At 51.1% G+C, this 24,251-nt stretch overlaps 1 protein-coding gene across 1 annotated transcript; it reads right to left on the minus strand.

Moving 5' to 3' along the window:
• Positions 1 to 1,148: 1,148 nt before the first annotated feature.
• On the minus strand, positions 1,149 to 23,205 carry Edn3 (endothelin 3). The gene is made up of 5 exons (XM_004840975.3): positions 22,819 to 23,205; positions 22,024 to 22,312; positions 5,314 to 5,490; positions 4,343 to 4,420; positions 1,149 to 2,757 (listed from the first exon to the last, which is right to left on the minus strand). The coding sequence occupies exons 1-4, from the start codon at positions 22,868 to 22,870 to the stop codon at positions 4,387 to 4,389; spliced, it is 552 nt and encodes a 183-aa protein (XP_004841032.1). The 5' UTR covers positions 22,871 to 23,205; the 3' UTR covers positions 1,149 to 2,757; positions 4,343 to 4,386.
• Between the last annotated feature and the right edge of the window lie 1,046 nt (positions 23,206 to 24,251).

The raw sequence follows: 24,251 nt of genomic DNA on the forward strand, positions 1-24,251 counted from the left end.
TTTGGAACAAAGTTTTAAGGCACGAAGGCTTCAGTTGATGTCTTGAGAAGCTTGTGAAGTCACCTGGCCAGTCTCATACTCCCTTTGTAAGTGAGGAAATGGAGGGTGAGAGTTTCAGGTTAACCTCCTGGGAGTCTGTAGAGAAGCCAGGTGTCCAGACTCAACATCGCTTTTTGCTGGGCAAGGGAATGGGCACACCCTCAGAAGGGCCCATTAGGTCAATGCTCTGCAGTCGGCATCCTGAAGTTCTTAATCCCTTTGAGCTGGGGCCCTGCAGCCTCTGCAGCTGGTCCTGCTCACAGCTCCGTGGACCACCAGGAAAGCCGGATGCCTCTCAGCCCCTGGAACTCTGGGGCTGCCCTCTGCTCTTGGTCTCTGCACTGGCTCACCGGGCCCCTCCGGTGATGACTCCCATGAGCCCTGGCGGCTCTCACGGTGTGCTACTCCACATCCTGCTGAATACATTAGTACCCACTTCTCTCAATTCATCAAAGTCAAAACTCTCTAAAACGAGTTTAATTAAAACAAGAGGCTCTTGGGTTTCTTAAGATTAGACAGTGATCAAACCTACTCAGAATATTGGATTTCTCTTTGCTCTGTGGCTGGATCTCTGTCTTTCCCCAATTCCCTCCCTCTGATGAGCTCCAAGTCTGGATTCAGAAAGGGGCAGAGAGGCAGGGAGGAAGGAAGGGGAGAAAATGAAACAAACCCTCCTCTTCCTCACCTTCAACCCCCGGAAAGGTCTTCCCATCTTAAAAGGCTTAAACACACCGCACCGTGGTCACTTCTGGCCACTAATTCGCAGGTGCTCTGTTCTCTCCCTGCCGTCCTGTGGCCCGCTGTCATACCTGTAGGCCAGAGAGAAAGCTCTACGTCCTTCTGCTGGTGGGTGGTAGCAGGCGAAGACACCAACCCTCTCCCTAAGTCTCTCTTTCTGGCTGCCTCAGTGTTTTATCTTCTTCTTCAGATGATCCCCAAGCTCCACTCCTTCCTTCAGATTCACACAGCCCCTCATCTCCATCCATAATTGACTTTAGATGGATTCTGTTCCTGAACTGTAACTCCCTCCTGTCCCCTTCGGGGGTCCATGAAAAGCTGATGTGTAGCCATGCATATAACAACAGAAAGGAAAAAAACCACAAATCAGAGCAAACTCTTGGATTTTTTTTATTATGCATTTGACAGTTAGTAATTTCTGAGTGTTTGCACAACGAATGAATTTCTCTCCGAAATACTATCTTGCCACTGTGCCAAACAGTGGATACGCATTTTTAAAATGTAATTCAAGCTCGAAGGGATATTAGTTTGGATTCAGAAGGCAATTTAAAATCTCTCCATATCTATACAGTGACTTAACTTTTAACAGATCCCATAAAGGAAGTGAAGTAGAGAACAGCTCCCCAATAAATAATTGCCTCTCTAAACTGTACAAACTCCTCCTAGCAAATCAGTTTGCTTTCACTTCCTCATGACAGGCACGCACTTTCACACCCATAATAACTTCTGAAATGCTCCTCCCGAGTTTGACATCTGGTTAAGGCCAATGTTGTATCGTGTACCACCTCAAATTTCCCCATACAGACCCCCTGGCACTGCCCCAAGGCAAGGCGGTTCTCATGGCTCTGTGACCAGGTGGGGAGGTGGGCGGCCACTCCCCATGTGCCCAGTAAAGGTGGCAGAGTCCCAGTCCCTCACACTCGCTGTGAGTGTAGCTCGGCCAGAAGAGCACAGTAGAAGAACCATCGGGAGTTACAATTCCCAGACGTTGCCAATTTCATAGATAAATAGGAATTTACATAATTTATAAAGAGTTTGTGTTTGTGGGTTATTTTGAAGCCACTCCCCAAAGATCCACATTTATTCATGAAAGCAAATATTCAACCTAATAGCCTTGAGCTGGGGGCTGTCTTTATAGCTGGCTTCCTGCAAACAAGGCTGTCACAGTGCACGGGCCTGGTGTCTATAAGGACCCACAGGCCCACAGGCCCAGTCCAGGGACAAAGTACAAGCTCTGTGCGACACACCCGAGCTCAAAACCAGCAGATATTCTCTCCTCTTCTCGTCCTGAAGACGACAGCCTTCGCGCTGCCTTTGCTTCTTTGGTCTTTTTTCTTTGGCATACACTGCTTTGATGGGTACCAAGCACAGCTGAAATTTCTATCTAAATACTACACGCTTCAAACTCAAGAACTACTGTACAGCCACAACCTGGGCCTGAAGCCGACAGCACACCCCTCACTAGCTCACAACCTGCAGAGGAGAAGCTGGCCTGCTGTGGCCACACACGCACTGTGCATCTAACACAAGATGGACATGTGTTTACTTTTGCAGACAGCCAGCTCGGCGTCTACTTACTCTCCAAGAGCAGTCATGTCAAAAGCCAGTAAGTGGCTCTCTGGCTTGCTGTACCTCTCCAGAAACAATTTCCTGCGTGAAACTGGAGCTTCGGGCTTCTGGTCCCAGGGCACATCTGGGATCGTTTTACCCATTAGGGAAACTGGGGTCATTGAGATTTGGGGATTCTCAGAGTAGGAGTGAACTGTTAAGTGGGGACTCTCTGGGTGGGTTTTCTGACCCAGGCGAGTTCATTCCTTGTCCCTAAAGAAGTGGAAATTTGAACTGCGTGTGAGCAATGGCTCCTTGCTGGAAGAGAGCAGGCAGGCACAGAGGACCAGGGTGAAGTCCACAGCGGGGAGCAAGCATCGGCGTCGGCCACCTACAGCCCACGGGCCTTGTCTGTCCTGGACGCCAGCTTATCTTGATCCAAGAGAACAAAGGAAAACAGGGGTGTTATAAAAAGGTAATAGCTCCCCAAGCCGAAAGGTGCGGCTCCCCGCCACACAGAGAGCCGCTCCCTGGAGTGACTGACGCCAGCCCCTCACCAGAGCCTGTGATCTGAATGGAAGGCTGTGAAAAGGAGCCCTCCATCTCTGACAGCCCCACGCTGGGGATAGCAGCAGCTGCTGCTCTGAAAATGTGACTCTGGACATCACTAACTCGAGTCTTACAAGCAAGCCGCCGTCAAAGACTTTCTTCCCAAGGAAGGCTTTCTAAAGGAGCTTGATGTGACTCATAAAGGCCTGGAAGAGCTCCCTCCCAGCCCCAACATGACACTTCCTCCGCCAGCCTCAGTCTCATCTTGTGAAGGCGTGACAGCCGGCACAATATCAGGGATGGCAGCAGCAGAAGCATCTGTGTGTTTTTTCTGTGCAGGGGACCCCTTACTGGCTAAACCTTGAACATACCCCAGGGCCTTTGCAATCCCACTCCTTCACTGGTCCTCAGGGCTCGCTCCCTTCAGGCTTTGGAGCCAAGGTCACCAGGCCCATCAGACTGCTGCTGTTCCCCTAGTTGCAAACTGTACCCACCCGATGCTTCTTCCTGCCTTGCTCTCCTGTCCTTGGCACACCTCACCCACAACACACACATTGGCTTCCTGCCTGCTTCCACCACCACTGAAGCTCCTTGGAGACCCTCTGCCTTGTTTCCTCTGTGTCCCCAATGGGGAGAACAGTCCCTGGCACCGAGCAGGTGCTCAGCGGCTCCACTGAAGGGATCGACACTGCCCCAGATGATGGTTTCAATCATACCCACCCTGACCAAGAGAGGCTCTGGTTTGGGACGAGAGAAGGGAAAAGAACAAAGAGGCCAAGAGGGGACCAGCGGGGGCCTGACTCACTCTCCTGGGCTCTCCCTGCACCCTCAGCCCTTCTCCCTCTCCCTATCCATTTTCATTATGGATGCTGACAGTTCCCTCTCCTACCACTGGAAGTGATCCGCCCCGAATCTGGAAAGTCTCCTGTATCCCGAGCATGGTTTAATCTTCCCTTGATCAGTCCCTGTAGGAACTGAAGCCATCTCCAGGCTATTACTATGAACATAAATTTCCATCCCATTGCAGGTGTGCCGGTGAGCCATTAATAACGCTTCTGACAGACGGCATGACAAATAAGCCCAGTTTGGCTGCAGGAAACCCTCCGGATCTCGCACACAGAAGGGATAAGCGGGTAACAGTGGGATAAAATGAAGGAGGGGAGTGTGACCTGCTGCCAAACTGTGACACTTCACCTCTGTCCAGAAGCAGCTGCTGCAAAGAAGAAATGATGGGGTGGGGAAGTCATGCTGCTGCAGAAGCAGAAGCAAAACGGGGCCCCGGGCGGCTCAGCCTGAAGGAGCAAGGAGGGACACACAGCAGGCTGGCAGGGCAGGGCCCGACACTGACGCTCATGGCCAACGGGAGCCGCTGTCTGTGGGTGCAGCCACATGAGTGTGGGGCCCCACTGGCCACGAAGACCAGACACCACCCCCCACACCCCACTTGGGGAATATGCCCCGTCTTTACCTTTGCTGCAGCCCAAGACGGGCCCTGCTGGCTGTCCCTTTCTCTTATTTGTCTGCGTTTTCTGCTGTCCTGGAATTACTGTGGGGAGAGAGCCAGTTTGAATGAGCCAAGCTGCATTTCCATGCGCCTGGGTTTCGGTGTCACATCATGACTTCCTCTTCCCCACCGACTAGCGCATTAGCCCGCTCCCGAAGGACCACGTCTCAGGCAGTTTCTGAAGGCTGAGTGCTTGTCGGGGGGCTGCATGCCGAGGCAGAGCACACAGTCACTCCTGTTATGCAACAGATGTTAAGAACCCCAGAAGGAGGAATGAAAACGCAGTTCACTCTGGGCTTTTCTACTTGGCACTGCCCTGCCAGGTTCCCCTTGCTCAGGCTGTGTGTGAAAGTCTCAACCCCAAGCCCAGCTCCAGGAAGGACTGATGAGTGGCCCTTGGCTGGGCCTGTGAGTCTTGGCCCAAAGTGAAGAAAGGGAGGAGTGGAAGCCGTGGGCAGGCAGTGGCTGACCGCCACCTGGCCAGCTCGGGTTGGCTGGCTCACCCTGAGGGATGAAGCTAGAAAGCAGCAGAAGCAGGCCACTGGATGACCCAGGGGAGTGGACCCTCCCTGCCCCTCTCAGGAGGCGGGCCACTGAGACCGGGAGCCCCAGATGCTGTCTCGTGAAGAAGCCATACGTAATGCATGCGAGTTGGCTGATTCTTCAATCCGTAAGTGTTGGCAACTTATTCAGATTTATGCAAAGTGCCACTCATGCCAGGAGCAGTGTGTCTGGAGACCAGATGCGGGTCTGAAAGGCAGCAAGAGCCAGAGGTGCCACGGCACCCACCCTCCTGGAGCTGAGGACCTCAGCCTCGGGGATCAAGGCCCTCCCTCCGCTGGCCGTGTCCTCCTGTACCGGCCTTTCAAATTGTGCGGCATGGCCCGTGGGTAATGCATACCTGGAAACAAGCGGGGGGATTAGCGGTGCCATACCTGCGGCCATCCCACGTCTGCGTGCAGAACCGCACACAGGCCTTGTCGTCGGACCCCAGGCATGCACAGCGCAAGTGGGTCTGCAGCGAGGCCTGTGAGCTCCCTGGAAAAGGCCCTGAGGACCTCTTGCCCCGGAAGCTTCCTCTGTAGTTGGACAGTCCATAGGGCACAGTCCGTCTGCAAAGAACAAAGTGAGGTCAGGGGAGAACAGATGCACACAGGTTCAGGGTTCCCTCCAGGGTGCGGCAACACCAGCCCCTGCTGGATGAGAAGCACCTGAGTTCGGGAGGCTCTGACACAGTGATGGCGAGCCTTTTAGAGCTTTCAATGATAACAAACCACCGGCTGCGGCTCGCCTGCCATAGATAGGTTCACCACCACTGCTCTGGAAGAAAGTGCATGGCCCCCGCCCCCGCCAATCTCCTGAAAGCAAGTGGAGCTGCAGGGATGGAAAGATGCAGAACCAGGGAGGTCACTGTCCCTCTCAGCCACACACGTGCAGACGCACCCTCAGCCTCCCTGGGCCACCACACACGTGTGCCCACCAGCCCTATGCTCCGGGCCCTGCCTGCCACACAGAACATTTCGGTGTTTCCAGGCTAAAAGCTGCAGGTGTGGGTCTCTAGAGCAAGATCTGTTCTCCCCACCCTGAAAGCTGGGCCCAGGCCATCAGTATTACTCTCCCATTCCCCTCAGAGAGTCAAGAAACATAAGAATAACTGGACACCTTGCCTTGAGAATGTTCTTCCTGAGCCCAAAGGGTTGACAAGGCCAGCTGGGATGAACCCCATGCTGGTCCACATCTGCATCCTTGCCCCAGAACCTGGGCCTGAGCACCAGAACCTGTAAGACCCTTGACATCTACCCCCCAACCTGGCTGCTGGAGGTGTCCCTGGGAACCCTCCACTGATGGATTCTTCTGCAGCTCCTGCTAAGGAGAACAGGACAGATGCAATTACAGTCGTTTACAGGTGCATCTTGACCTCTGAACACCACTTCTTGGAAGAGACAAACATCAGAAGGAATCCTCCGTGTCCTCTGAGAAGTGTTGTCACCACAGTGGCAGGAGAGCCAAGGATGGAACTGGCCTCAGAAAGTCTCACTATGAAGCCAAAAATAGAGTCTGAAACTGTTGACCACTTCTCTTTGTTTATGGTTGGCATAAGGAAGAGGGGGTATGGTGGTGTTTGGAGCAATAAACATTTAAATCTGGTTCTTACGTTTGTGTAGATTCTATCCATTGCTCTCCAGAGAAGAAAGATGGCCAGTTGAGTGAGGAAAGTTGAAACCATATGCTTGATTCATTACTACTATTGAATGTGATTTAAGATTAATAATACCTCGAAGAGGTTTATATGGCTGAAGCCAATTTTCCAATAAGTCTTGGTTTTCCTGCTCGTCCCCAGAGATTCAGCCACCTTGATTTCTATGAGCCTCATGAAGTATCACCAATTAGCCACCTCAAAGGGTGGCCTGACATCCTCCCTGTGTTTTCAACATAAATCAAATTGAATTTCTTTTCATTAGAAATACACGCCACAGAGCCTTTTGGAGCTGGTAAGGGCAAATTGGACAGGGGGCCCCCCCGCAGCGATCAGATGCTCAAAAAGACCCTACTCCCCACTGGGCGGGGCCTGGAGCTGGGGAATCTGCTCAGCCCTATTCTTCTTCCCGCTGAGTGCCTGGACGCAGCAGAGCAGCCGTTCCCTGCTGATTAAGGAGGGCCAGCTGTGGAGCAAATGGAGAAGGAAGGCAGGGTCAACCCTGTTATGAGCTGAACCTTTTCTCATACCCTCTGTTCTTCTCAAAAGTGGAAAGTGGTGAAGAGGAGAAAACAATGCAGTCATTGTTGTGAGCTGGGATTTGGCTAAAGGTGTATTTTTTCAGTACTAGGGCTACATTAAATCGCTAAGTGTTGACATTAAATCCAGTCCCCCATTTCTGGGTGAAAATTACACACAAGGAATAACAAGGCTCCCATTTTTCCATCAACAGTCAGACCTGCAATTTTGAAATTGCTGTCAGCTGATTATGCATTTATGGATTTAGAGCCACTCAGCTGGAGCAAAATACTCTAAAGTGTTTTAGGTAAGGAAACAAGGCAATGGGTATTTGTTAATAGAGATGTGCTTAGCACTTCCCCAGCAGCCGGGCTAGTATACGAACGCCCCACCAATTTCAAAGGTTGTTTACAGAGCCACACACTCCCCTTCCCAAGGACTGGAAGACTTAGTAGAGTTGCCTTAACTAACTTTGTAGAGTCTGGAACAAGAACTTAAAATGGAGGACCCCCTCCTATAATAGGTCTACAAATATAAAGATTTAAAGTCTGATAAGCTCTTAAACAACAGTCATACCCCTCTACCTGGACAAATGTGGCTTCAAAATACTTTGGAAGCCCAGCCTTGAATTTAGGATTCAACTTCTCCCTGGGGTCCCATGTTGAAATCTGGCAGCCCGAAGAGCTCTGCCACCTTTTCTTCCCTGCTACTCCCTCCCACACCAAAGAGGTTCTCATCCACTCCAGGTGGATACCCCAGCCTACACCCCTAAGCTCCACCTACCCTCTAGCCTGCAAGCAGCTACCTGTGGCCACCCTCAGGGCTGGGGGTACATGCTGAGCTCTGCTCTGTCCTCCAATGCCACACCCTAGAAGACACACGCACGGACCCTGGGAGTGAGCTTGGGGACTTTCAAGTAGGAGACTCTGGAAACTCAGATACTTGGAACATGCTTTAGAAGAAGGAGAAGATAGCTTCCAGACTCAGATTCCTTGCAATGGGATAGGGAACATATGTCCAAAAGAGAGTTATGGGTAGCCTTCTAAGTCACAGATCCTGATCAAGGGCTTTCTTACCCAGCTCTAAGAGTCAATGAGTGGCTCCTCAAGAGCAGAAGGCATGTCTTTTACTTCTTCTGTACCCGTCAGCTTAGTACAAGGCTAAGTAGATAAAAGCTACTGCCTGAATAACTGGTAGCTGATTGTGAGATACTTCTAGTCTAGTAAGACTGGATTCTTTTCACTCTCATGAGTTCAATAACCATAAACATCATTACAAAGAATCTCCAAAATCTGTTAAATGCCCACTATCTACCTACTCGTGTTAGGTAGTGTTATTTTAAGTTTATATGGATAGAGAAAGGCACATGTGCTTGTGGCTCTGGGAATTCACATGTTACTGCAGTATGAAAACAGGTAAAAGAAACAACATGTCAACCCAGTGTGGACAGGCACGCAGAGTGCAGAGAAACTGCCTGATAATTCCATTAGTAAATTGTAAAACTCTTACATGACAATCACTCGGCCCTTTCAAGACTTTCCTGGTTGACAAAAGAAAGAGTTGATGAACAAATGGAATGAGAGGCTGCATGGGAAATACTTAGCAGAGAGTTAGTAACAAATGAAAGTCAGCTGCTAATGTTATTAATTTGGACTGGGAAGTCTTGAGTTGCATCAGGTAGAAAAGTCCCATTTAGAAGGCCACTGTTTGAGATATGTGACTAAGCAAAAAACAAGGGTAACAGGGAACCAGAAAAGCACATGGCCCAGCAAGGCCACTCTCTGCCACCCTATCATTCACCATTGTCTGTCTTGTCAGCAGTTGTATTCCAGGGGTACTGTGCCCTTTGTCACTGTTTCCTAAGTGAGGAACAGGAAAGATGGAAGGGTGGAACCTTGACAATGAAATTACTCTGGCTGAGACTTTGGATCTGACACTCTTACACCGTTCAGCAACAGGGCTCAGGAAATGCAATTCTTTGTAGAAATGGGCAGCTCTTCCATCTGTTCACACACCAGTTGTAACTCAGAGCTCCACACAGAAGAGAAGCAGATGCAGAGATGAGAAAGCAAAACACCCTTCAGGATACACACACATGCAACGTCTAGTGCCATGTGTGCTTGTGTGATAAATGGTCCCCCAGCATACACACATACAACATCCATTATTCTGTCTGTGATGGTGACGCAGAGTATTATCACAATGCTCCTTATGCGTCATGTTTTCCCGAATATCACTTATAAATGTTATTAACTATTAAAAACTCCCAAATCTCCTGTGTTCATTATTCATCTGTACCACCACACTAAACACACCTTGTCTCTACAGTAAGTTTTTAAATAAGCCAAATGACTTTCTTTCTTTCTTTTTTTTTTTATTGTTTTTAAGTCCTATGTTGCCTTTTCCCAAAGGAGTTAACTACCTCCACTTTCCTGATCAGGAAACTGGTTTCCGTTGCCTAAAGCTTAAAGGACAGACACAGACAGTCACAAAGGCCAATCAAGCACCAAGGGGCTTCACATGCCCAACGCAAAGTTCTCAGGGAAGAATTCAAACTGTCATTCCCTCGCCAAAACCCCAGTTTTCACTTCTCCTACTAAGTGGCGTTTAACAAATAGTTGCTGAAAGCTTCAATGCACAGGCAGAGGAGTAGAGTCTCAGTGAGCATCACAAGCCAGACAGACAAGGGTCCCTGTACACACAAAGTTTTAGTCTCATGTATTAGTAAATTGGCATTAGGTAAGCTTTGTCCAATCAGCAGAGTGTGCTGTTACATCTGGACCTTCCACGGAAAAGTCCAAATTTCAAGCTTCTCTTGAATAACTGGAAGTTGTGCAGATACTGGTCTCTGATTCCCACATGGCGGTGCCTGCCCAGAGTTGGCTGTGTATAAGCTCTCTACTTTGTCCCAGGCTTCGCCACTCCTAGTAATTTTACAACTGTCTTTCTAGGCTATTTTTGCTCTGTGTCTGGCCCTCATGAGCATCTCACGTTACAACTCCCAGGCTAGTGTTTTGTCCTATAAAATGAAGCCAGACAGGTGACAAGACACATTGACAAAATCAGTGTCTGATGCTATTTTTTGTTTATAAATACAGGGGTTTTTTAATTTAACAAGCCTAAGTCCTAGCTGAATGTCTCCCCAACATATATGTTTATGTTTACCTCAGATATGTTTACCTCACGTTTAGAATGCTTGTCAAATCAATGATCTGCCTACGTTGGGTCACATTTTCCTTCTGAAGTGGGAAGCAAAGGCAGCGTGGGCCTCTATGGACTGTTTGGCTGAGAGGAAGAGAAACAACTGCCTCCTGCCAGCAGACAGCCCAGAGGCAGCCCAGCTGCCAGGCTCCAGTGGTCACAGGATACCAGCCCTCCATTCCCAGGAGAAGCAAATCTGAGGCCCTGACATGCTCTCTAACTAGGGCTCCATTTCAAACTTCTTCTCAGAAGGGACCATTCATCAACTTTACCAAGCTTAGTCCTTTTGAGGAAGAAGGACAGTGCCTATCACTTTTATGTGCCATTTTGGAAACATTAACCAGTTATAACTTTGTTCTAATAAGTAAAACTGGTTGCAGTAACTATCAGAAGTGGCTGAATGTATAAAAGGTTGTGAATGTATTTACACAAACATCTAGTTGAAGCCTGCTGTGTACAAATACATGGAGGAAGGGAGAAATAAGCTTGGTGGCAGGAGGACCTGCTCTCAATGACTTAGCCGTAGGAAATTCTCAGAGCCTGGGACCATTCATTGTTTTTGTCTCCTCCAGCCCAATGCCTCATTCTCTTTTGGGGAGGGTGGGTGTGGCTGGGGATGTAGCTCAGTGACAGTGTTTGCCTAACCTGTACAAGCCCTTAGGACCAATCCCAGCACCAAGAAAAGCCATATTCCTTTGGGATACTGTCCCTTTCCCATTGTGAGGTCCCTTACAGACTGACCACAGGCCTGCCTTGCCCACCTCTGCTGAAGACTTGGCCAGTGACCTAAGCTGGGACAGTGAGACCTGCTCTCTCCTGAGACTCCTGGATGAAGAGACAAGGTCAGAAAACACTCTGGGGCTTCTCTTTGGCACGTGGCTGCATCCTGCTTCATCCATGCAATTGCACCCCTAGAATCTCCAGTTCTGTCCATTATTCCTTCTCCTTCCAGGTTGAGAGCATCAAGTGTCCTTCCAGTAAAGTCTTTTCACGCATTGCTAGCTAGACTGGGTGTCTGTTGCTTGTGACCAGTGAACTCTAACTGCTCGCAGACCTCACATTCATGAGATGGCAACAATTGGCTCCAGTGTTAGTAAGGAGGCCTTTGGTCTCTCCAGCTCCTGGAGACAAGCAAAATTTTTGTTCACTGCTCCAGTACACAAAAGAGCATGTTCAGAATCAGGACAAAACCCAGAAAACTAAGCTGGCTGGAGTCTTTTCCTTCCAGATGTCCCCACTGTGAAATGTGTAGTTTGGTTCCTGCTGTCCTTCAGAAGGTGGAAGCAGGCATGCTACCCCCTCTCCAGTCTCCGGCCCCCAACATTCAGTTGACCTGTCTTGTCCTCTACTGAGCCTATTCTTGTGTCACTCATCAGACCCTTCTGCAGGTTCACTATGGACCAGGCCTTATGCTAGACCACCTATAGGATGCCTTTCTTCTCCAGGAAAGGAAATGGACCAGGAAAACAACTCCTCAGTGGCCTTGATATACAAGCAGAAAGCACACATGCACAGTTGCACATCTATATGGCCAACTGGCAATCTGTAGCTTTACCTCTGCTGCAGAAAATTCCCACAGCTTTAAGCCCTTCTCCATGTGCATGCACACCCCCCCCCCCCCCACACACACACTTTGGGATTTCCAGGAATGGCCATTAAGAAATTTTAACAGACTACAGAGTATTGACTCCTAGCCTCAGGCACAAGGCTGAGGGCCATTTCTTCCTCTGTGTTTATAATGCAGATGTGACATCCAAGAAACCTGGCCTTAGCATATATAATCCCTTGGGGTCAGCAGCAACAAGACTGTCTCACTAGAGCTACTGTGTCTGCCTTGTTCACCTCTGTACCCAGGTGTCTGGCTCATCGTGGGTGCTCAATAATATCCACTATCTCAATAATAAACACCCATTTAAGAGAGGAAGGAAAGAAGGGAGAGAGAAGAAAGGAAGAGGAAAAGAAGGGAGGGAGGAAGGAAGTCGGTCTAAACTCGCCATTACTTGTTGGCTGTACCCAGTGTCCCAAAAGTATGAAATTCTTGGCTATTGAATGGATTTCTAATTTTTTCATCCTTCACTGGCTCATCTCAGAGGGTTCTCCCAGAAGGAACATGGTCTCCAGATGGCGTGGAGTGGAGAAGCTATATATGATAGTAACAAGGTACCCATCAGCACCATGACGAGCGGACCAGGCTGCACAGAGTGAGCTGCAGGGCCAAACCAGAGGCTGCCTGCAGCTCTAGTACAAGCTGAGGATTCACTTTCTGAGAGCCCTTGTTGGGCACCGTTTCTGCAGGGCTTGAGAAATGACAAGGCTGGCCAGACCTGGTCAGTTCCTCCAAAGGCCTACCCAGCCCCAAATTCCACCTGGAAATCCCCAGCATCCTCATCTCACTTGAGCAGCTCCAAGTAGCTCAATTACTGTGGAAAGCCCTAGGCATTTGCTCCAGAAGGAAGCCATAGTCAGTATGGGATCCTCCACCCCATCCAATCTAAGAAGTTTCCAGATCTCCCCAACTGTATTTAGAAAGCTTGTAGCCCAGACTGCTTATACTGTTCCATGGCTGATAACATGTGCTGGGCTTTAAAGTAACTCCCAAAGCCACAGGGTGCATCATCACCTGACTCCCTGGAACACGGAGCGGGTCCTCCTTAACACAGGCACACACCTGGGAGTCTGCCTAGAAGAGACACCAGGGAGCAAAGGGAAGAAGAACAAAAGGTAAAATAGCTGGTTTTGTCGTGTGCTCCAAGACTTTCAAAAGTTACAGCTCAAAATGAACAAAAAGAAAAGTTAGAGAAACAAACTCTTCCAGTAAGTGGAGAATGAAGCTATCTAAAGAATCCTACACATGAGGGGGTTTCCCCTCCATCTGTGCAACCCAAGTGCACCAAGTGGCTGGCGAGACCTTCCTCCCGCAGCCCCCATGACCTTGACCCTGACAAATTCCAGTTCACATGCAGGAGTGACATTCACTGCCCAGCCCAGTCTCATTATAACTTTATGCAGAGCTGCAGACAGATGGAGATCAAAATAGCTATTGGCAGTGGAAATGGAAGGGGTGAAACAGGGAGTGAGTATTCTTGTAAAGACGGGGTATCTAGAGAGAGGTTAAAAACGCTGACACCACCAATTCCCCAATAGGCAAAAAAAAAAAAAAAAAAAAAATAATCCAGCCCAGCTAAGTTTTCAAAGATTCCATGTTAGGGAAAGATGACCAGACCTGCTGCTGTCATCACAATGATAACAAGACGCACACATTTTTTAGTCTGTCTGTGTCCTGTCCAATCCCATCAAGGCACCTCTAACAGACTTTCTTCAAACTAAGAATACTTGGGTCCCTATAGAGCTACAGGCTTTATCCTCAAATATGAAGCCAGGGCCGGGCAAAGGTGGGGTGGGGCAGGCAATCCCTGGTGGGGCAGCTCCCCCCTTACCACAGATGTTGACATCTGTCCACTGTCATTTTTGTACTCACTTTCATTTTCTGAAAATATTACATTACAGTGTCTTATTTTTCCTGCTGAGGCTTTGGTAGCTCCTGAAAGTTTGTGGCTCACCACCTTCGATTCTCAGCCCTGCAGGAAACCTGTGGAAATCAGATTCGTAAAAATCCAGAAGAGATTCACAGCCCTCTACTTTCTCAGTCACTTGCTTCTGACTTTCGGCAAAGGTATTTTTTTACACTCCCCAGGCTGTGGGGTGAAGCTGTCCACCCCAGGCCATCTGTGCCATCAACCACCTCTGTCTTGGTACTTTCTTACAGCCTCATGAAACAAATCTAGTTTTGTTTTTTAACTCACTGGGCCGAAGCTTAAAGAGACAGGCTGCTGCATTTCAGAGTTCCTATTTATTTGTTTGTTTGGGTTTTTTTGGTACTGGGGATCGAACTCAGGTCTTTGCACTTGCGAGGCAGATGGCGGAACCACTGAGCTAAGTCCCTGGCCCCAGAGTTCCTATTTATTGGGGCAGCCTGCTAAGTCTGCCTGAGAAGGCCATAAAAGAAACCAAGCTTTCGCCTCCAACCAAACTGAAAGTCGCCAAGTTCTGTGAAAGCTCTGGGCTCTAAAACTCCACGCTGAGGTAGAGGAGGATGCAACCGCATGTCCCATTGGTTCTTGGGAGGCTTGGTGAGGGCGCCCGGAGTTATATTTAGAGGAGTCCAAAACTATGCCGGGACAAGCAATCTGTCTCGTGGCCGTTGTCACTGCCCTCAGCCTTTCTCTGGGCTCACCTTCCTTCCGAGTACAACTGCTTCCTGTCCCCAGGGGGCAAAGTGTCTCTGTGTGCATGTATACATGTGTGTGCGTGAGCACACTTGTGCGTGGGTGTATGTGCATCTGTGTACGCCTGCATGCACTCCTCAATGTCACGAAGTCTCTGTTTTCCACTGAAACACAACACGAAACAGGTTGTTTCCTCATATGACACAGAGCCTCTCCATGTCCTGTATGCTGAGACCTGGGCAGTTGTTAAACAGGGTCCCCTCGAGCATGAAATGAGGCCCTCTCGGGCTCCCCAGTAGACTCACTGAGATACAGCGGCCCAGTGCGGGGGCACAGCTGGAATTCTGAAGCCTGGTGGGTTTCAGCCACTGATCCTCCTTAAGGAAAGCATTGTTTGCTTCCTGGCTTCCTTTGTTTTAAATTCTTGCAGGAGTAAACCACATGAAACATGTCAGAGACTTTCATCTGCCTTCAGATTTAAGGCCAAGTTCCTAGCTGCAACATCCCTTTCATGTAGCAGAAATCCAAATGTTCCCTCGGGGTCACACAGGGTCACAACCTCTTTGTACAGAGTTTTCTTGGTTGAAATCAAACTGCCCCCCGAGCCCACACAGGGCTTGCTGCAGTCCGGCCCAGACTGTCTCTGCTCCTGGTCATCTCACCTCTTTGGCTGACTCTGGGGCTTTCCATCCATGGGAACCAAACAGAAAGGTCACCTTTTGGGGACTGACCTTTCCAACAGCTCTGAAATTTCACCCGAAGGCCCTCAAATTTTAAATCATCTTGCCATCAACTGTTCTAAGACTTATGCTACTTGAACTCAAAACAGAGACCTGGAAGTGTGCTGGATTTCCAAGGAGGAGAAAGAACTGACCGTGTGAAGCAAAAAAACTCCCGAGTAAAGTCATGCTCAGTTGGAACCGAGCTCGGAGTCACTGCCTGGGACCAGCACCACCTTCTTTTATGTGTCCTTCTCCAAAGCACACCAGGGAACACTCCACCGCATTTCCTAGGGTCACTTCCTAGTGACTTCCAGTCTCTGGCACCCACTTCAAGTCCTGACTAATTCTAGGAGAGACAGGAAGTGAGGATCCTGGTCCCCCTGGGGTCCTCGGCTATCAATTACAGCATTATACTCAATCACTCCATGTAAGAAACCAGAGACTTCCCCACAAGTTTAGGAGGCCCTCGGTGATCCCTCACATTGTCCTGAAGGGACATCTCCCTGTTCCCCGGTCACCAGTCACCATCCCACCTCCCATTCCGCAGCAGCCAGGGCCTGTGACTGAGGGAACACAATGCTCCTTTCCTAAGCATTCAGTTGTTTACCTGGGCTAAAGAGAAGCCGTGAGGAATCCCAGAGGCAGGCAGACGTGAGACTGCATCCCATCCTGCCTGGAACAACCTTTGGCCACAGGTGCCTTCATCAAGCAGCTATTCAGCAGCAGCGTGGCCAGGCACACCTCTTTCTAGGGTCTGTAAACCCTATGCTAATGGGATTCTAATACGGACTGTACAGCCAGCCTCTTCAGGTGCGGAAGGATGTGGCACAGGGTACAGGCTTGCTCGGGAGCCTTCTGGGGAATGAGGGAGGCCAGCGCTGGAGGGTCCTAGGAAGTCCACTTCAGCAACTCCTGAGGAAGAATGTTATCCTCCCTGGAACCCTCCAAGCACAGAATGGGATAGGGCAGGAGGACAAGCTGTGGCCTGGAGGGATTTCTGCAGGGCAGGAGGTGGCCCTGGATTGTGATGCCCAGTGTCTTCAAGACCTCGAGTGTGTCTAAACACCAGAGAGTAAGCATCAGTATGAAGCTGTATCTACAAGGAGGGAAGGATTGGAGCAGAACCATCTCCTGTCCCTGCCCAGGCTTGGCGATAGCATCAGGTAGCAAGAAGACAGAAGGCAACAAGTGACAGCCACAGAAAGTTAAACCCTCCCCCAGTAATGGAGCTGACAGCCTGCAAGTCCCCCTCCCCACTCAGATGGACAGCCCCTCCACCCCAGCATCGCCGCCAACAGTGCACCGGGGGGCTCAGCATAAGAGGAGTCAGGCACCTCTCACCAAGGAAATACCATATTTCCAGAATAAAATTTAGGACATGTGGTGAACCAAAGCCTTGGACTTTTGCTCATGTCTTCATTTATGTCTATAAAAATAATATTGCAAAGGACTATGTTATTATATAAAATCATATACGAGTCATCACTGTCACAAAGAACTAAACTACTCTGCCACAGTCAAGCATCGAGGAGACCATGTCTTTCACCCATCTTGCTCACAGAGCCCAGGCCAGTGTCACTTAGATGAGGAAGTCCACAAAAGAGTGCTGAATGCCAGGATGTAAGTGGCAACTTGACAGCAGCGGTGAGGCCCACGTTGGGAAAAAATGCACAGAAGGCACTGAGGGCAGATGCCAGAGCCAGACTTCCAGGCCAGGGCTCTGTAACCCTGAGCAAGTGGCTCAGCCTCTAGAAACTCTGAGAGGACACCAGGCTGGAGCCAACATGCAGGTGACATGAGATGACACGTGCTCATCATCCGCACTACCAATGTTAGCGGGAAAGTGACACTTTCCAAAAACTATCATGGCCACATGGACTCTGACCCTCTGATTCAAAGGGCCACATTTCCAGCAACAATTCTGCCAGGTCTGGCTCATGGGACAAAGTGGCTTTAATCAGGATCCTCAAATCCCATGGCGGATGTACTGCTGGTTCCAGTATGCAGGAGGCTGGGACTCCAGACCCCTCTGCTCCATCAGGATACTCTGAGATTTAGAAAGTGTCTTCTTGGAAACATGCTAAAATGCACCTTTCTTGAACTCAGAAGATGAAGCCAGAAATTGTGGTGATGTTGTCTTTCTGAGGTAGAATATATTAAAATTCAAGTTCAAATTTTATCATTATTATTATTAATTATTATTTTACTCCACTTCTGTCTAGAGAAAAAGAATGCAAAACAAATGTTATTCTTGTGGGATTAAGTAAGCATGCCACATTTTGCAACAGCCCAGGCAGTCGAGCTGGCTGTCCTTTAGGAGACGGCCAGTCTGTAGGAGTTCCGGGAGACCCTGAGGTCACTGCCCTGCAGCGGGCCTGGAGTCTGCACCTTACAGAAAGGTTTCTTGATTCTGAAAGCTGATGGCATCTTCACCCTGGGGCCACACAGAGCCTCAGCCAGGATTCCAGGCCAGAGCCCCTGGGGACTAAGTTTCCCCTCTAAACTCTCCCTACCAACCCCCATGACTGGGAGTTATAGATCCCAGATTTCCTGCCACAATCATGATTTCAAACATCCCACCCCGCCCTCTTCATGAGTATATTCCTCTTCATCAGCCATTTGGCTCAGATTTTTGTTCGGAAAACATGGTCACCAGCATGGTATCATGGTGCTTCCTTCGTATTTCTGTGGAGGGATTAACAGATGGCAGCTTCCTTCAACGCGTAGGGTGGGGACACGCAGCAGGGCGCTTTGCTGAGTGTTCTGCAGCTCAGCCACCAGCCGATGGACTGGCTTTCACTCTTCAGCTGGCTGCTGTAGGATATGGTTAGAATTGATGCCCCTGTGATGCTTAATTTTAGGTGTCACCTTGGCTAGGTTATGGTGCCCAGGTGTTTGGTTACACACCATTCTGGGTGTTTCTGTGAAGGTCTTTTTCAATGCTGTTAAAATTTTTGTCTGGTACCAGGGATCAAACTGAGGACCTTGAGCTTGCAAGGCAGGTATGGCTACTGAGCTAAATCCCTAGCTCCAGTGCTGTTAATATTTATATCAGAGATCTGAGCAAAGCAGATGGCCCTCCATAAGGGGCACAGGCCTCATACCATCAGCTGAAGGCTGCATGAGCAGTCTGAGGTCCCCCAAAGAAGAAGGAATGCCTTCTCCACATTGCCTTCGGGCCCAAGGCTGTGCTACCAGCTCCTGCTGGAATTTCCAGCCTCTGGTCTGTAGATTTCCAACTCATCAGACCCATGATTATGTAAGTCAATTCTGACTGTGAGTGTGTGTGCATGCACACACACACACACACACACACACACACTTCCTATTGGTTCTCTCTGGAAACCCCTGACTGATAGAATAACAGTCCCTACTAGGACACGTGTTTTCGTGTACTCGCTGAGGGCCCCAAGCAAGCAAGGATATAAGCATGCCGCCTTCTCGTTCATGCCCCCTCCCCTTACTATTTTATTCTTTGCAAATTTTTCACAACAATAAGATAGGACGTGTTTTTCTCTGATCTGGGATTTGTTTCTGTTGGCAGTGGTAGGATTGTTTGGGGGTGTGAGGACTTGGAGCTCCTAATGTGGGAAAAGGGCACTGTCTCATCAACTGGCTGTGCTCTTAGCCACCTCTACAAGGCCAAGAACTGCAGCTGCCAAGGGACAAATCTGGTTCCTCTTTGGGGTCATGGGCTTTTGGAGAATATGGTGGAAGTTATGGGTAATGTGCCCCAGAAAAACTCACATTCTCATGCCAGTTCAGTGAGGAAAGCCACACCTTCTAGGTGAAGGAAGCTCACAGTAGGGGAAAGCACAGCAGACTAGTCCACAGCAACAGTGAAGACAAGGAAGAACAACCAGGGCAGGGCTTGAGCAAAAGTCAACCAGCATTAACTGATCATCTACTACATGCTGAGTCCTGGCAGGAAGGGCTGCTCAAGCTCAGGCCCTAGGAGAAAATGGGAGAACGAGGAAACCTCTGACCTTCTGCCTGGAAGGTTCTTACTAGTGACTGATCCCTCGTGCCAACCTAGACAGCTACATTTACATGAGAAGATGCAGGAGTCTCAACAGCTGTCCACACTACTCCTGCAGGGTGAAGTCTGTGGACACAGCCCACATGGTGACACATGCAGAATGGGTCTTCCCGGAGGTCTACCCAGGTGTTCTCCAAAGATGGAGTAGGACTGTGGACTCCATCTCCATGCAATCAAATGCACATAAGGAGGAATAATGGCACCAAAGTGCAAAACACCCACAGTTTAAGGAGCTGGATGCAGGCAGGAGGACCAAGATCCCTCCAGATTCTGAAGCAGCTGGCCAGAGGGACTGGACGCAGCCCACTCCCTGGCGGAGGAGTTTTGGGAGCGAAGACCAGGAAGTCTGCCAAGGAGGAGGAGCGGAGTGACAGGGAAGGAAACATTAGAGAGGGGAGCCGAGAGAGTCGCACACACCCAGTGACCTGCAGTGCCACTGAGTAAGTCTTCCATTTCCCACAGGCCCGCATTCCCTGTCAGAGGCTAGGGCCCATTTTTCTCCAATTGCAACCTTGTCTGAGATATTTTAAAGGTAGTAATTGGACTTTTTTACACATTAATAGCTTCAAGAAGGGAGAAAGGGATGAGGGGAGGAGGGATGCAGGAAGGAAGAAAGGAAAGGAGAGGAGTCAAAGAGGGAGAGAAGCCACCCAGCAACATCTTCTATATATCATGTATTTCATTTATTTAGTTTCAAAGCACTCAAGTCTGGCAATTGTTTCCAAGTAGCTCACGGGATGCCCAAACACCAGATCTACCCTTTCTTTCCCAATGTTTAGAGCAAGTCAAGGTGGAAGGTGAAGGGAAGAGATAAATCAAACTTTGAGAGAAAGTTATCAAGTTGGCTGTCCTGGAAAAAGTCAAAGATCCATAGCTGCATTTCAGGCCATATAAGACAAGTCAAAATTCTCAGCAGGATTTCAAATACCACAAGGTGTTTGTGGAGCCTCTGGGACACATCTCAAGTGATCAGTTCCTCCCCAGCTAGTGCTCAGGGGCTTGGAGGACAGTCAGAAAACTGGGGTGACCTCCAAATGCCACCCTTCTCCTAACCATTCATTCAGTTGACTTACTTCTTTCTCCTTCTAGATTCACCGCTTGGGATTATAACTAAGACCAGGACCCAGGCTTCTGTTGACTACCTAGAGCCCTGAAGCCTGTGAAGCTAATTTGGTGGAATCACAATGCCAGGAGGATAAGAATGAGAAAAGACAAGCGCCCGAGTGACCAAGGTTATAAGAAAAGGCGACCCTGATACTGCCCGGGAATAGAAATCAATCGATGATGCCTGACACACATCATTTTTATCCTCCCATCTCCCTGCTGTGGCCTGGCAGATGTTCGGGACCTCATCACACTTGGCCCAGACAAGCACATCATGCTGTCAGGATCAACTAAAGAATCAGTGGAACCTGGATTAAAAGGAAATTGTGGAAGCCTTGGTTCACAAAGGATTAAGAATTTCTTGACAGCCATGGGAGGGCATCAAATGGAGCCAAGATCCTTCTGAGCTCCTGGCCTTTTCCGGTGTCTGGGTGGCTTGCCCATGAGGCTGGCCCTGTATGTCATTCTGCTCTAGTAGGGTGACTTTCAGACCTACCTGGCAGTGGTCAGGAGTCTTGTCATCTGCTTTCGAATACACAGACCCCTCAGGATCACCCTCCCTTGCACTTCATTCTCGAGGTATCCAGCTGGGTGTGTGAGCACTCTCAACACCACTGCCCAGAGGGCTCCAAGGTCAGTGCGCTCGGGGACAAAGGAAACCATGAGGGGCAGGCATGGAGAAGCCTTGGGTCGCGGCAGCGAAGTTGCTTTTCCTGGTCTAGAGTTTGCATTCACAGTCATCTCCAAGTTCCCAGGCAGGAATTCCTCACAGGGTCCAAGCAGACGTCCTCAGATATCCCGAGGACAGCCAGGGAACAGACCTCAGTGGCACCTGGCCCAAGTCCCAAATGCTCAAGAGAGAGCCAAGCCCCGGGGCGGTAACCAGAGCACAGTCAAGCGCTCTGTGTCGCTTGCAAGATGGTGTCCTGCAGCACAGGGTTCTGGAAGACTGCGCAAAGGGTAGCTGGCAGACAGCACTGCCTGGGCCTTGGGAGAGGGTAAACCCCACTGCGTGGTGGTGCCCCAAGTCTCCTGCAGATGTGCTGCCAGACCCTAGGAAAGGGGCTCTGGAGACAGAGGTGGGGTGCTCTGTGGCCGCAGTGAGAGCCAGCCCCTGAGAGACCCAGGCACAGGCAGTGGCACACGTACGCTGCCTTGGCATCTTGGGATGCCACAGGAGGAAAGGAACCCGCTGCACCTTTCACTCCCCAGGGAGCAGGCTGCTTTCAAGGAATTTTAAACTCCTTGGACCCTGGCAGGGTCAGAAGCCAAAAGGGACAATCCCACTTAGCCTCTGAAGCTGGAGTTAAAACTTTTGGGGCTTTCTGTGTCTCAGAAAAGAGGCTCAGACAGACTTCTCAGATATCCAATCCCCCGCCAGCTCACTTCCCTCACAGAGAAAGGGCCCCCTGCCTCCAGATCACAAACCTGAGATTGAATTTCTCCTGGGCCAGACCCTGGGGGGGGGGGGGTCTCACCTGTGACCTGCAGACACCACCTGGTCTGCAGCCCTTGGTAGGAGCTGAACTCTATGCCAGGGCAGCGTGGGCTGGGCTAGGGCAGGAGGAGGTCCTCTGAGAATGTGAAGATGGGCCGGGCCCAGGGCCACGACCCCACCCACCCCAAAGCTGACTCACTCGGGAGTGTTGATCCAGATGATGTCCAGGTGGCAGTAGTAGACACACTCCTTGTCCTTGTAGGTGAAGCACGTGCAGCGCCGGGCACGGTGGTGCACAGGGCCCCCCTCCACTCCCAGCTCCTGCCCAGATTTTCCAGGACTTGGGCCCTGCGCCGCCGCTGGGGCCCCCGTCCCCTCGCTGAGGCCGAGCACAGTTTCTTCGCAGTCCCCCTCAGATCTGGCTGCAGGGGGGCCCGGAAGCGCGCTGGTCCTGCCAGAGCCCCCAGTCTGAGGGCACGGCCGGAATCCTACAAGAGGCACATGGAGGGGCTCCTGAGCAGCAGTGAGTGGAAAAGCTCAACACCCGCCACCCCCAAACACCTGGGCAGGGTAACACCGTTCTGCAAAGTGTGCATGCTGTTTGCACTTTCTCTAAGTTCTCCAAGACGATCTGCCTGCACGCTGTGTGCAAGCTTTGTGAACAGCTTGCAGACTGTAGCTATTTGCACGGGCTGAATGCTTGCACGCATCTGGCACTTTATGAAAACTTTGTGAGCATTCTGGACAGTCTCTGAATAGTTCGCAAACTTTCTGAGAAGATTTCAACTTCATGAAAGCTTGAGTAGTTTGCCAGGGCTGCAACCCCCAGGGCCCGCGGCGTAGTTCTTGCGTTCCTCTCCGGCCCCTCTCCCAGCCTGCACCCCAGCGCCCTCAGGGCTGCAGGGCCCCCGAGTTAGCTCCCTGCAAGACCCCGGCCCGGGAGGCCCCAGCCCCTTTTGTGTGCGCTCGCTCCGCCCGCCCGCCGCCCGCTTACCTGCGGCGGAGATCACTGTGAGCCCGAAAAGGAGCCACAGCCCCGGCTCCATGAACCCCGATCGGGCGCGGGGCACCAGGCCGGGAGGACGGCCGCTCGTGGCCGCGAAAGGGCCCTGGGGCCGGGCGCAAGCTCCGAGTCCGGCCGCTCCAGCCGAGAGTTCGCGGCGGTCACACACTTTGTAGCGCGCTGCCCATCCCTGCGCAGGGCTGCGCCTCTGTGGGCTCCGCTTTCCTGGTTCCCGCACCACCCCCTTCGCCTCCCCGCCTCCGGAGGGGCTGGAGCCACCGCGCCGGGGCTCTGAACCCTGGGAGCACCGGGGTCGCCTCCCAGGCGCGGGGTGTGTGTGGGGGGGGGGGTGCGGCCCGAGGCGCTGCGGCCCGAGTGCACCCCGGACGGCGAGGGGCGGGGGCGGGGCGGCCCCGAGCGGTGGGGGTGGGGCCCGGGACAGCTGCGGAGGCCCGCGCGCACTTAGGCTCGCGTTCACACTCGCGCTCCTCCCCAGCCGGCTGCCCCAGGACCGCGGGCCCGAGCAGCGGCCCACACCCAGGAGCGAGGAGGCGGTTAAAGGCGGCAGGGAGGCTGACATCTTTTATCTCGGGGTCTATGGGTAACCGCTCCGCAGTGCTCCCTCGGGAGATCTTACCGAGCCCGCCGGGGGCCGTCCGCCCAGGCACTGGGGCACTTCACACTCGTGACTCAAGGTCACCACGGCAGTCGGTCCCTGACTCCCAGCCCGGCAGGAGTTCAGAGGCCAGGTGGGGCAGGGGGCTTCGCAGCCAGAGTCACAAGGGTCCCGGGTGAATCAGCGGTGTGGGGAGTCCCACTTCCTCACCTGCACGGCACGGGCCGGGTGGCTTCGGGAGAGGCGGGTTCCTCCCCCTGGACACCTGTGGGGCAGGCAGAGGCCCCAGGGGACCTGTGTGTACCTCCCACAGCCTTCTGGGTTCCTCGTGAAGGCTTCTCCACCAGAGGTCTGTGAGCCTCTCCTCCGTTCTCAGCACACCTGAGGTAGGCTTAAAACATCTACAGATGCCCTGACTCTTGTCGTGAAGCGTGGGACACCTACTGTGTAACCTGGATGGCCAGGGTCTGAGGTACATCACAAAAGGTGCCACAGCTTCCGGTTGCCACTGGTTGGCTGGGGATGCTTCTCTTAACATGGTAACCCTGCTGCTAGCAAGTCCAAACCAACCAGGTGGAGAGACCACCTGGAGAAACCGAGGCCTGCAGCGAGCAGCCAGGGTGAGCCACAGATATGGGAAGGGGTAGGACGACCCAAGCTCCCAGCCTTGAGAATTCCAGCTGAGGAATTCAGTTTGCTTGGGTTACTCTACCCAAGCACCACAAGCCAGGTGGCTTATGCACAACAGAAATTTTTTCTCCTAGTTGGGGTCTTGGAAGTCTGAGATCAAGCTGCCAGCACGTTATAT

The sequence above is a fragment of the Heterocephalus glaber genome, unplaced genomic scaffold, assembly GCF_053883595.1.
Source record: "Heterocephalus glaber isolate CG9 unplaced genomic scaffold, H.glaber_assembly_v1.0 deba00001673, whole genome shotgun sequence".
Taxonomy (NCBI): domain Eukaryota; kingdom Metazoa; phylum Chordata; class Mammalia; order Rodentia; family Bathyergidae; genus Heterocephalus; species Heterocephalus glaber.